The 12,831-nt window shown below is 41.6% G+C and overlaps 1 protein-coding gene across 1 annotated transcript in view; it reads right to left on the bottom strand.

Moving 5' to 3' along the window:
* The window catches only part of crb1 (crumbs cell polarity complex component 1), a gene marked incomplete at its 5' end in the record, with an annotated part of 28,652 nt that extends 16,337 nt beyond the window's left edge, over nt 1-12,315 (bottom strand). Inside the window, 9 exons of the mRNA XM_079807488.1 lie at nt 1,254-2,172; nt 2,815-2,980; nt 3,610-4,163; nt 4,578-5,507; nt 8,359-8,541; nt 8,774-8,913; nt 10,686-10,877; nt 11,444-12,044; nt 12,276-12,315. Of these exons, the coding sequence (XP_079663614.1) occupies nt 1,254-2,172; nt 2,815-2,980; nt 3,610-4,163; nt 4,578-5,507; nt 8,359-8,541; nt 8,774-8,913; nt 10,686-10,877; nt 11,444-12,044; nt 12,276-12,315 (3,725 nt within the window). The remainder of the gene's footprint in view (nt 1-1,253; nt 2,173-2,814; nt 2,981-3,609; nt 4,164-4,577; nt 5,508-8,358; nt 8,542-8,773; nt 8,914-10,685; nt 10,878-11,443; nt 12,045-12,275) is intronic.
* Nucleotides 12,316-12,831: the final 516 nt, after the last annotated feature.

Genomic DNA, 12,831 nt, shown 5'->3' with positions numbered 1-12,831 from the left:
GGTTTTGGTATCACACAACCTCCACAAAGTCTGCTAAACTTAGACAGTAACTCCTAACCCAACTCCGTCAACTATTCTTATACTGATAAAAACAACAGTGCTTGCCAATGCTTGCCTCCTCAAAACTCACCACCAGTTTTAGCGTAGTCTTGGTTGTAGCTAACTAAAAGAGCCCTCTCTCATGTCCCAAATATATTTTGGTCCACTTGGTATGCTTCAATTCCCTCTTTCAAGTTTAGTCTAAGGACATTTTTCACCTGTTTAATTGCCCACCTGTTAAGTCCAGATGTATCGACAAGTAACTACACACTTCTCTTCAACTAACTACATGATTTGATTTCACACGTTTAGCCCCGTTTCCACCGAAATTACCTGGATCAATTTGTCCCAGGAACTTTTTTCCTCCAGACATGTTGCTGTCTGTGTTTCCGTCGCTGGTGACGCAGGACTTCTTTCCAGTTCCCTCTGGATTTCATCCTCCGCATATAAGCTTAATAAAGCCTGAACCTCGTTGTCGGTCCATCGTCATATTTTTAAACGCCATTGTTGATTCAAATAGCAAACAACTCTTACTACACGCACCGCAACAGATAAAATAAAATTTAAATAAAATGCTGCGTGGAGTCAACCAATCAGCATGTTCAGCGCCCAAATCCCACCCCCAAAAGTTCCTGAACTTTGAAAAAGTACTACCTCACAAGCATCCTTTTTTCACTTTTTGACCCAGAACTTCATTTAGACCAGGGTTATTCAGATCTTGCCCTGGAGGGCCAATGCACTGCAGAGTTTAGCTCCAACCCTAATCAAACACACCTGAACATGCTAATCAATGTCTTCAGGTTCATTAGAAAATCACAGGTAGGTGAGTTTGATCAGGGTTGGAGCTAAACTCTGCAACGCATTGGCCCTCCAGGGCAAGATTTGAATAACCCTGATTTAGACCCTGGTCCTTGCGGTCAAAACACTGAGTACCACCCCAAAGTCCCTAGTTCCTGGGGAAAGTTCTTGCGGTGGAAACACGGCTTTTGTGGGGCCAGTTACATGCCAAAGATCTTGCTCTTGGGGGCATCTGCCCTGCAGAGTTTAGCTCCAACCCTAATCAAAGAGCTAAACTGCAGGGTAACTGGCCCTCCAGGGCTGGATTTGAGTAACCCTGGCTTAGGGGGATGTTCAAATCCCTAACCCTAAGTATGACCAATAGTAATAATGAACATGTGTAATCAACTGCTTGAGACACATTAGAATAGACTCACTTGCAATTTGGCCCGGTAAACCTGTCGGGACAGAGGCACGAATAGCTGTTTAAGCCATGCAAGCAGGTCCCTCCATTAGCACACTTGTGACCAGCACACACGTCCACCTTCACCTCACAGTTGGTGCCGGTGTAGCCACTCTCACACGTGCAGCTGTATGTGAGATCCTGCACTCTGCAGTATCCGTGTTGACAGGGGTTGGAGGCACAGATGTTTGTATTGAGCTCGCAATGATCACCACCCCAGCCAGGAAGACAGAAGCATTGGAAAAGGTTGAAGTGATCGTCACAGATGCCTCCATGCAGGCAGGGGTTGGGTTCACACACCATTTCACCAATGCAGCCAGTCTGGACAGGTTTCTCTGACATCTTATTGAACTTCTCTTCCTGTGTACGTGGGAATCTCACCTCGGACGCGCCATAATATGGAAGCACGATTCCACCAATCTCAACATTACTCAGACAACCAATCAGATTCCAGTTAGACTCCGGGCCCAGTCCTCCTAGCATGATATCTATTCCCTCTCGGAGGAAGTCTAGATTTCCCGTCATTGAGTCGGATATAGTAGGCTCATCCTTTTCGTCTAAGGGAACCATGATCCACTGGGAGCTGTTAGCCCAAGGACTGGCCATTAGCAGCTCTACAACATGCCACTCTCCATCGGCCACTGGTCTTGGGCTGTGCAAGGTCACTGGTGACAAAGATGATGCAGAAGAAGGTCCACTTAACAACTCAAGCACCAGAGAGCCATCTTGAATGGATACCGTCACAAAGTCTGGCCCATTCTCCGCATGCAACACTGCTGCATTGCGTTTACGTGTACGGATGCTAAAAACAATGCTGGTCAGGTGGCGGGAGATCAGCCCATTGCCGCGGTATACAAGAGTGGTGTTGTCCTGAAAAGTCACGTTTGAAATGCCTGTGTAGAATAAAGGCAGATGTAGTTTACATGACACCTAAGTCTCTTTCCCGAGCCTAGCCTACAACTTAAAGGGTTAGTTCACCGAAAAATTTTAATAATCCCATAATTTACTCACCCTCAAGCCATCCTAAGTGTATATGACTTTCTTCTTTCAACACATTTGGACTCAAATATTAAAATATTTTTTCATATTAAAAAATATCCTGGCTCTTTCAAGGTTTATAATGGGAGTGAATGGTACCTTAGATTTTGAAGCCCAAAAAAGTGCATCCATCCATCATAAAAGTAATCCATGCGGCTCAAGGGGGTTAATGATGGCCTTCTGAAATGAAGCGCTTTTTGGGGGCTTCAAAATCTAAGGTATCATTCACTCCCATTATAAAGCTTGGAAGAGCCAGGATATTTTTTTTAATATAGCCTTACTCTGTGTTTGGCTGAATATACACCTGGGATGGCTTGAGGGTGAGTTAATTATGTGATAATTTCAATAAGTTTGGGTGAACTAACCATTTAAATCTGGAAGAGTATTCATTCAAAATTCTTAATTTTATCTTAATTCTGTAACCTTCAATTTTGTCCAAGTAGTCAATCAAGTACTGTGTTTTATACATCTGAGATCACATGTTCTAAAATACTCACATTCATAACCCTGGTTGAGGGCCCGGCATGTTGCTTGTGGTGGGCAGGGAGTGAGTTCGCACCAGCTCACCTTTTCACAGTGCTGCCCTGCTGTGTTAGGAGGGCAGTTGCACGTAAAGTCATCCCATAGAGAGAAGCAAATGCCACCATTCCAGCAAGGATTTTTCTGGCACGGAAAAACAAAAGTGACAGATACAAAACTGTCATTAAAATTATCCAATGAACTCCAAGTGTTAATTAATTGAATATATGAAATATTGAAATATATATATGAAATGAAAGATGTAAGATCAAATGTTTGGCAAGCGACTTTTAAATTATGATTAGCTCGTAGCTTGGGAAGCTACAGTTTTAAAGTATTTTAACTACAGTCAAGCTACCCTTTAAACAATTTGGTTAGCTACTCAAGTAGTTGCTAATAAAAGGTGGCTAATTACATCGAAGCTATGTAAGGGGACAATATATTTATAAATAATATCAGATGATAGTATTTCTCCAATCAACACACTATACAAGGTCAAATAAATAGTAATAAACAACACCATTTGATAAAATATTTAATTTAAATGCTCAGGGACTAATGGATTAGTGAATCAAATCAGATCACAAACATCTTTTGAATCTGTTTTGGATTAGTTTCTTAATTGGCATGGCCAAAGTCTGGAATGTAAACATTCATCCAGTCCAGAGGATAACAACTAAATAAGATAAGCAGGTTTTGTCTACATAGCTGCCAGAACCTAATCATTGCCCTTCTGCAGTTGATAACTCATGACATTTAACATTGTAACTTACAGAGCAAGAGTCATCACTGGTGCAGCCTGCGGTAACATCAACCATGCTGTCGGGTCTGTATGACATTACAGAAGCATCAAGTGGGAAAAACTCAAGCTTCCTCCCATTGAGCTGCAAGTCTTGCAAGCATCCTTTAAAGTGCCCACCGAAGGCAGATGACTCTTGTACATCAAGCAGCCCGCCAACATAGATCACATCCCCAAACTGAACGGAAACAGGTTGAACATCCATTGCTCCGAATTCATGATCTGACTCCTGAAGAGTTATCATACCCTCCTCGATGGTGATGCTGACAAAATGGATCTCTCCATCGTTAACCACACTTTCACCAGTAACAGCCTTCAAGTTATTGACTTGCACTGTCAGTTTTCCCTTTTCCAGCCACATCTGCAAGTACTCAGTGGTGCTGTTGGCAAGCAGCACCAAAAGACCAGACTCCTTCCGTGTACGCAAGAACATGGACAGATAGAGCATGTCTGATTCCAGTTGGTCGTTGATGGTGAAGACAGCATAGCTTGCGGAGTCTTCCTGGCCAAATCTGGCAGTAATATACTCTGTGTGAGGAAGAGAAGACATACAACTCTTAAAGAGTTTCTAGACCTTTCTTGTTTTACTATTGTAACTTGGACCCTTAGAGGAAACATAAAGATTATCCCAAGGTTTATGATCTTTTACATTTATAGTGGAAGAGGAAGTGAGGAAGAAGACACAAATCTTAAAGAGTTTCTAGAACTGTTCTTGTTTTACTATTGTAACTTGGACCCTAAGAGGAAACATTAAGATTCTCCCAAGGTTTATCTTATGATGTTTTACATTTATAGTCTATCAATCAATGTGTCTACACTAGAAGCAACCACAGCGTAGCTCTGCTTTAAAAAAAAAAGACAAGGCATTTGTGACACCGCTGTGGACGCTCCCAGTGTAGATGTAGATATGGTTAATGGGAGGTCAATCCCTGGTGTCCTTACCGTCACCACAGTTTTGACCCACATACGGTCGCAGACATCTGCACTGGTAAACTTGCCAAAGGTTAACACACTCTCCATGGTTCTCGCATGGACCAGAAAGGCACCGGTCATAATGGCTGCAGCCTTGCACAACATTCACCGCTGAGCTGCTCAACCAGTCCTCCGGTACCATCAGCTGCGAGTCCACAAACAAGTCCCTCATGCAGCCGAAGAATGAGCTGATGCCCCCTCCCTCATCCAATCCTCCAACAAAGGTGCTTTGTAGAGCTGACTCCAGCTCAAGGGCGCCGGTATCCACTTGGGCTGTTGTACCACAGTTATCTGCATCCTGGCATGGCTCCAACAGTTGCAACAGCAGGGTACCCTCTCCAAGTACAGCCTCTACTGTGTGCCATTCGCCATCAGATACATCCTGAGGCAGCGTCAGAGTCCAGCTGGTTGTGTTTGTCTGAGGGTCACTCCTAAGATCAAGAAGCAGGTGTGTCTTCTGCAGCTCTAGGCTGAGTATGACCCCTTCGCTACCCCTCTGGAAGAGTACCGTGTTTTCCAGCACTGTGCGAAAGCTTAGTGTGATATTAAAGTATGTTTCAGTACCCAGCAGCGGCGTCTGCAGGTGCAGGGATCCTCCAATTGTTTCAAACGAGAATACAGTGGATGTCTGGCAGTGAGAGCCGGTGTAGCCTGGCTGACAGATGCAGCTGTAGCCATGTACACCTTCGCTCAGGAAGGGCATGCAGGCCGCCGTGTTCTGGCACTCGTGGCCCTCGCACCCCACCAGGGGCTCACTACAGTTGCGGCCACCATAGAGGACTCCATCATGCCTTTCAGACAGACAGATGCACTTGTAGCTGCCCCGGAAGTCCTCACATGTGGCTCCATTATGACACGGGTTGGTGGTACAAGCAGTAGTATTTTGCTCACAGAAGGCACCTGAAATGGGAAAGCCCAGAGTGGAATTCAGTCAAGTTTCTTACAAGTAAACATTTAACAAAGATTGTTGCCCAAGAATAAACTGTTACTGCTGCAATTATAAAACAAGACCGGATTGTTTTTATAAGAGTTTATCCTTAAAAGTATTTGTTGCATTTGTGCCAATGTCAGAAAATAATGGTGAATAAGAGTGGCTTATTCCAGGGATAATGTGGGCACGTTTTAGTCAATAATCCCTCAGGAAAAAACAAATATGGCAAGCTGATTGCATAACACTCATGCAACTTTATGCCAGAACTGAGTGTTGTGCCTGAATGAGCATGAGTTTAAAATGCCTGGATAAAACATTAATAAGGAGCTTTATCCCATGGAAACCATGAACAAACAATCATTGGCTACACAACCAGATGACCTAAAGTCATTGCAAGTTCATCGTATGTTCAAACAGAAATAGTTTTCACTAGCCTAATAAAGGACACTGGTTTTTAATTTTCCTCCAACACAACAGATTTCACCGCTGATTTCTCACTGAGAATGATCGTGCAACCAAAACGAAATCCAAACAACAAAAACACTGTGAAATTTTTTTTTTACCTGAAATGAGCAACAGGACACTCCAGATCCAAACTAAAACTTCCATGGCATTAGAAGTCTGCCATTCAGCAACCACACATCTGTTTAGTCACATTGCTTTTTGATGGGTCCTATACCAAAGGCCATCCTAACAGACAGCCGTCAATGTACATTCATTCCTTCAAGAAAAACTGTATACTGCAACACTAGGCCCCCATCAAAGCCAGCTCCCGGGGGATTAGCTTAATGCAACCTGAGCATCTTACAATGGCGAAGCCCAATTATAGCCTCCGCCTCTGACTCATGTCCTGAGCTGGTAACCTGACGTAGAGTGAATTTGTCCTGAATGATGTATTGTATAATGCCTGATTTGGTTTTGATTATGCAAACCAAACAAAGTTCTGATGTATAGTCGCATCAACCTGGTGATGCTCATAATATGCTCTTTAAAGGCAAAATTTAGCTAAGAATTTTGCCAGGTATTCAAATCGGTTAGGATTTATTGATTTTTTTTTACTCAGTTGTCCATCAGATGACCATATTTATTTATCTTCTTGGGACAATCCTGGATTTTTGACCCTTTCCTTATTAGGGCCCAAGCACCAGTGGTGCGTGGACCCTCTTGGAATTGGTGTTTTTTATTATTCTTACAGTTCTTCTTTTTTTTTTTGAGGGCCAAAACTCATAAAACTTTGCACACGCGTCAGAACTGGCGAAAATTTACATTTGATATGGGTTTCAGAATTAAATGGGTCAAAATGGCTTGACAACACCACCTATACAAATTCAACGAAGCATCCCTCCCATTACGTTTCATGTTCAGTATGTGTATGAAATTCGGTGCATACATGTAATGTATCAATTCCTACAAAAAAGTCTCCTAGAGCGAAGGACTAAAAGCAAGTCAGCCATTTTGAATTTCCTTTGCAATTTTTGTGCAGATTTTGCTATTTCCAGGCATAGTACTTTAACAAACTCCTCCTAGAGTTTTTATCTGACCATCTTTAAATTTGGTAAGTGTAATAATAAGGCCTGGTGGCCTGACTAAGTTCGATGTTTCGCCATTAAACAGGAAGTTGCTGTAACTCAGGCAAGCAATGGGTGCGTCTCAATCAGCTTCCTAGTTTAGTAGTCAGGGCACTGACTACTGAGCTAGGGGGCTGACTACTGAGATGCACCTAGAGTCCAATCTGCCCCAAGCTTCACACATTTGATAAAAGTCCTGTCCTGTACACATGTCCATGCCCATATTCAGTTATAGTCATAGCACCCCCTGCTGGCAACAGTAAGTCACACATATAGTTATGGACTCCTAACAATATATTAAAAGAGTCAGCAAGTGTTAAATAGGCTAGAAACATTAGGCTAAGTGCTAAAGCATGCTATTAATGCAATGAAACAGGAAGTAGCTGTAACTCAGGCATGCAATGTCCAGTCTGCCAAAAACTTGACATGCAACATGCTAGAAACATTTTACAACATACTAGCCACACTTAGCTAAGTGCTAAAGCATGCTATCACTGTAACTCAGGCATGCAATGCCCAATCCTCCCCAAACTTCACGTTTGATACGAGGTCCTGCCCCACATCTATATGCCAGTATTCAGTTATAGTAATAGTGCCACCTACAACAGGAAGTGAGGTGTTTAACACTGTGATACACTACTAGCAACATACTAAAATATGCCATTGAGTGCTCAACATGCCAGAAACATGCTAAAACATGCTATTATTGAGTTGTTGTAACTCAAGAATACAATGTCCAATCTGATAAGAGTCCTGGCCTGAAGACATTAACATGCTAAAATTGAGTTACAGTCATAGAACCACCAGCTGGCAGCAGGAAGTGTGGCAAATACAAATGACTTTGACGTAGTCCTCCTACATTTACCTACTTAAATGCACATTGCCCACCGTGCTCTGTTTTCCTAAAGTCACCGGGTGGCGGTGGCACCGGTGCGAGGGCCCTTTCATCGTTGCTTGCAGCTTTAATTAAAATTACGTCTTTAAAACAGGGATATGGGCAAATTACAAATTGCCTGTCACCAGGTGAAGAAAATGCTTGTAAACTGAACTGGATCAGCTAGCCGCACAAAACAAAAAATAAATAGGTTTATATAAGAAAATGTCCTGAGATAGATTGGTGAGTGGCACTAAAACAACCTTCTCTTCTGAATAAAAACCAACAACTTATAATGATCCTGCTTTTAAACAATGTCACACTTAGTAAATTAAGTATAAATCAAAAGTTTAAATGGTGCTGTGAGTCTGCAAATACCTGAAAATCCTGGTGGACACTCGCAGATGAAGCCGGAAGCATGCCTGGGGTTGTATCGCGTTGGAAACAGGGACTCGGTGCCATAAAATGTCTTCCAAGAGCGCTCAATGCAAGTGCCTTCATTCAGACAGGGACTGCTATCACACTCGCTGACATCTGTCTCACAGTTACGACCCTCGAACCCTGGTACAGAGCAGATATGAGGACAGCCTATTGATGTCTTATTCAAAGCCTTTACCATAATTTCACATGAATGAACATTACAAGTATTGTATGTAGATTATAAATACATCTACCAATCATGTGCATAACCCTTATAATAAAAATAAATGCAGATCCACAATATTAAATTCAAAATTCAATCTATTAATAACATTATATTCCAGTTTACACAACTGAGCTCTATTTTTGTCACCTGGCCAGCAAATGCAGGTGTAGTTCCCATTTTCATCCTCACAGAGGGCGTCGTTGAGGCAGGGTTGAGACCAGCAGGGAGGAGGTGGGATCTCACAGTGAACACCAGTAAAGTTAGTTTGTGAGCAGTCACAGCGGTAGCTATAAGATTATTTCAAAATAAATATAGGTTATTTCATTTCGGGTATACTCATTTTGAGCACATTCACAGAATGATTCAACATAATAAGCATATTATATTATTATACACAATAATATAGTGCATGTGTTTTAAACCTACTCTGTGTGTAGTGAGGGACTAGTTTTATTTATTTATCATTTCATTTACAAATCTATATTTTTTTGTTCCCCCCAAAAATATATTAGAAATTTGATTGTATATGTATATTTGTATATTTAATGTATAGATGTATATTTAAAGCTGCTGTCAGTAACTTTCAAGATTTACAAAAATTATATAATGAGAATGTACAACATGAACCTATGTTTTTGTCTTCTGCTGAATCATTATGGTACACTTATAATAAGTGTTTATATTGGGACTATTTCAGACCGGTCTGGTAGGAACCGCTGCGGAGGTGCACAGTCCCTGCGTGACTCGCCATAGACATAAACAGAGAGAAGTAGCTACGGCCGCAATGTTCCTCCGCAAGACGCATGCAGTTCTGTTTATTAACCACTAGAGCGCAAAAAGTTACAGACTGCAGCTTTAAAATTATTAATTTTATTTATAATGATTAAAGGCACAATACTTAATTTTTCGCCGTTAGAGGGCGCTTAATCAAAACAAAGGCGTAGCTTGATGACGCCTTGATTTCGTTGAGCTTGCACACTAGTAAGCTAGATCGATATTAGGCATGGTAAAACATGGTACTCACGGTAAATCAAGAAAACGAGATTTAAACAATAAGACTAATTGTGTTGAGCTATATAAAAATTTGTTCGTATTCGATTTCTGTCGATGAATGTATCCAAACATTTGCTCACATGTCTAATAAAACATACAATATATTAAACCGTCCCTAGTGTTTCCATGTTTTCCAACTGGAAACCGAGGTTAACGCGGGTATGATATCATTGATAGGCGACGCACGGACACTGTCCATGTCCAGGTTAAAATTGCATATATCTCTGGATTTAAAAATTCTTAGAAACATTTGGAATAATGTAAGTACACAAGTCAACAAAATATATCACATTGCTCTAGTGGTTTTTGGATATTTGAATCCAAAAATCTTAGATTTTGTTCCTTTAAATAAGTTAAATATTGTGAATCTCACATAAGCATGTCACCCCAACATCGAAAAGAAAAGGATTATATTTTGCATTAAGGAAATGAAACCCATTTTTGGACCATAAAGAGTTTTGCATTGGAATGATATAAAATTAAAGAAAGAACAATCACTGCCATCATGTATACAAATTATAATGTAAATGATGTATTACAGTATATATATATTTTGCATTAGTCAGTGTAACAGAAATTTTAGTATAGTACCTGAATTTTGGGGGGAATATTTAACTTTTAAAAAACATTAATTAGTACAAAAATAGGCTTAATTTTCTTAAAATATATCATTACAAATTCTGGTAACACTTTATTTTAAGGTGACCTAGTTACGCATTACTACATGTACTTACTATAGTAAAAACAGTAAATTATGCACAATTACAAGTAACTAACCCTAAATCAAACCCTAACCGTAAATACATGTAGTTAATTAATATTACTCAGTACTAATATGAGTAAGTACAATGTAACTACATCACCTTAAAATAAAGTGTCACCAAAATGTTTTCCTTTTCCTAAATGTGATTCATCCAGGACAGATTGATTGAAAATGATCAATTGTTTCCTGAAAGAAGACCTATTTAAAAAACGGCAAACATACTAACGTGGAAATGTATTGTACCTATTGATTTCATCCACACACAGAGCCCCATTTTGGCATGGTTGGTCACTGCATTCATCAACGTTGGTTTCACAGCGTTCCCCCTGGAAGCCCGCCAGGCAGGTACACGAGAAGCCATTGATGTGGTCATGGCAACTGCCGCCGTGGAGACAGGGCTGTGATTGACACTCATCAATCTCAACCTCACAGCTGCTACCTGGAACATCAGAGACGGTGGTGTTGAGTGCAAAGATGCCAATCCGCTTTTTGTCGAGATCTCTGCATGGCTTATTACACATGCCATCTGGACAGGCCTCATCCTGGATCAAACAGACTGTAACTGGAAGCTTCCAGTCAGTCTTTAGGGTAATTTATATTCTGCCTACAGCCTTTTCGTAACTTGACCAAAAATCTTTTTAAGCAGATTTGAACCGTGAGGTTTAACATCACTTGTTTTAAATCTTGTTGTAACATGAGGAGGTTGTCAAAAGCTCAATTGAGCAATGCTTGTTTTCTCTTGCACTTGGGTTCAAACTAATTTTTGCGACAACTTAGAGACAGCAAAGCCCATTATAGGGTCAACTTACTTGATAACTTCCCCATCTTTACATTCTGTCAGTGGTCCTTCATAAAACAAATGTTGCATTTCAGAGTGCAATATCATCATTCAGCCACAAGATGGCATTGGCTGCATTTGGCACTAGTTGAGACGTTCCACATGTCAGTCTAACAGGTGAGTCACACAGGGCAATGGTGCATCAGACCCACCCTCCTTTCACTCACCCGTGTATCCAGGCCTGCAGAGACAGATGTAGTGCCCGATCTTGTCCACACAGGTGGCTCCGTTCCTGCAGGGCCACGACACGCATTCATTTACCTCGATCTCGCAGCGTTTGCCCTGGAATCCCGGTACGCAGAAGCAGGTGGGGCCGTCCCTTCTGCTGCGGCAGATGGCGCGGTTGCGGCAGGGGTTGGGGGAGCAATGGTCCACCTCTTTCTCGCAAGAACTCCCGGTGAAACCCTCTTGACAGATGCATGCATACCCCGGTCTCCTGTCTTGCACTGCCAGACAGCGGACACCGTCCCCGCACAGCCCCTGAGCGCAGAGCTGGGCACTGGAATGACAGTCCTGCCCCAACAAGCCAGGCTCACACTGGCAAACTAGTTCCCCCGGGTGGGCGCCGGAGGGCTGACACGTCGCATTGCCCTGGCAGATGGACAGTTGGCAGAGAGCACTGGAAGAATCGCAATGCGTGCGGTGCAGGGCTGGCACAGGCGACTGACACTCGCATAGGAAGTCAGACGGGGCTTCCCTGCACTCTGCCCTGTTTTGGCAAGGCTTGTCCAGGCAGAACGTTGAGGTCTTGAGAAGTGTTAAACCTACAAGGATTTACAAAAAAACACAAAAAAAAAAACACTTTAACCTTCATTGAAAGTTGTCTGCTTCCCTAATGTATGTTACACTCTTGAAAATAAATGTTCCAAAATGGGGGTTCACGACAGTGCCATAGTATAACCATTTTGGGTTCCCCAAAGCTCTGTAACTTTCTTTAAACAGTTCTTAAAGGGATAGTTAACCAAAAAATGAAAATTACTCCATGATTTACTCACCCTCAAGCCATCCTATGTGTATATGACTTTCTTCTTTCATCTGAACGCAATCAGAGTTATATTAAAGGGTAACTAAACCCTAAGGCAACTTTTTTTAGTTAATGATCTGCAAGACTGGGGCTCTATTGGTGCTGTTCATTGATTCAAGTAAATGTTTTGACATTTGGGTATAAAGTCTTTTAATTCTACAATATAAGGTGTAAAAACATCTGAGTGCTGCCCTTTTAAGGTTGAACAATGGCACGCAAGTTGTTGCCATTGTAATGAACGACAATACCGTAACGTGCTGGCATATATAGTCTAACTTTTATTTGAGGAAATCTGTTTATAATTAGGTTTGAACTGAGCTGCCTATTGATTCAGTTAATTTGAATAAAAATACATTGCATGTATCTGATCTATTTTTAGTGGCATTCAGTATAAGGATTTGACTGTTCATAGATTAGGTCAGTGGTCTGCTGCTTCGCTAGCATCGTCGGCATCGGGAGTTAAGACCGCAGTTTGAGCAAGCAGCTCGAATTGATAAGGCTCTGGCCATGTGTCCACAGACAATTCA

This window comes from Gobio gobio (assembly GCF_949357685.1).
Source record: "Gobio gobio genome assembly, chromosome: 24".
NCBI classification, from domain to species: domain Eukaryota; kingdom Metazoa; phylum Chordata; class Actinopteri; order Cypriniformes; family Gobionidae; genus Gobio; species Gobio gobio.
The sequence above is the reverse complement of the archived record's forward strand: the minus strand, read 5'-3'. Positions and strand labels throughout refer to the sequence as shown.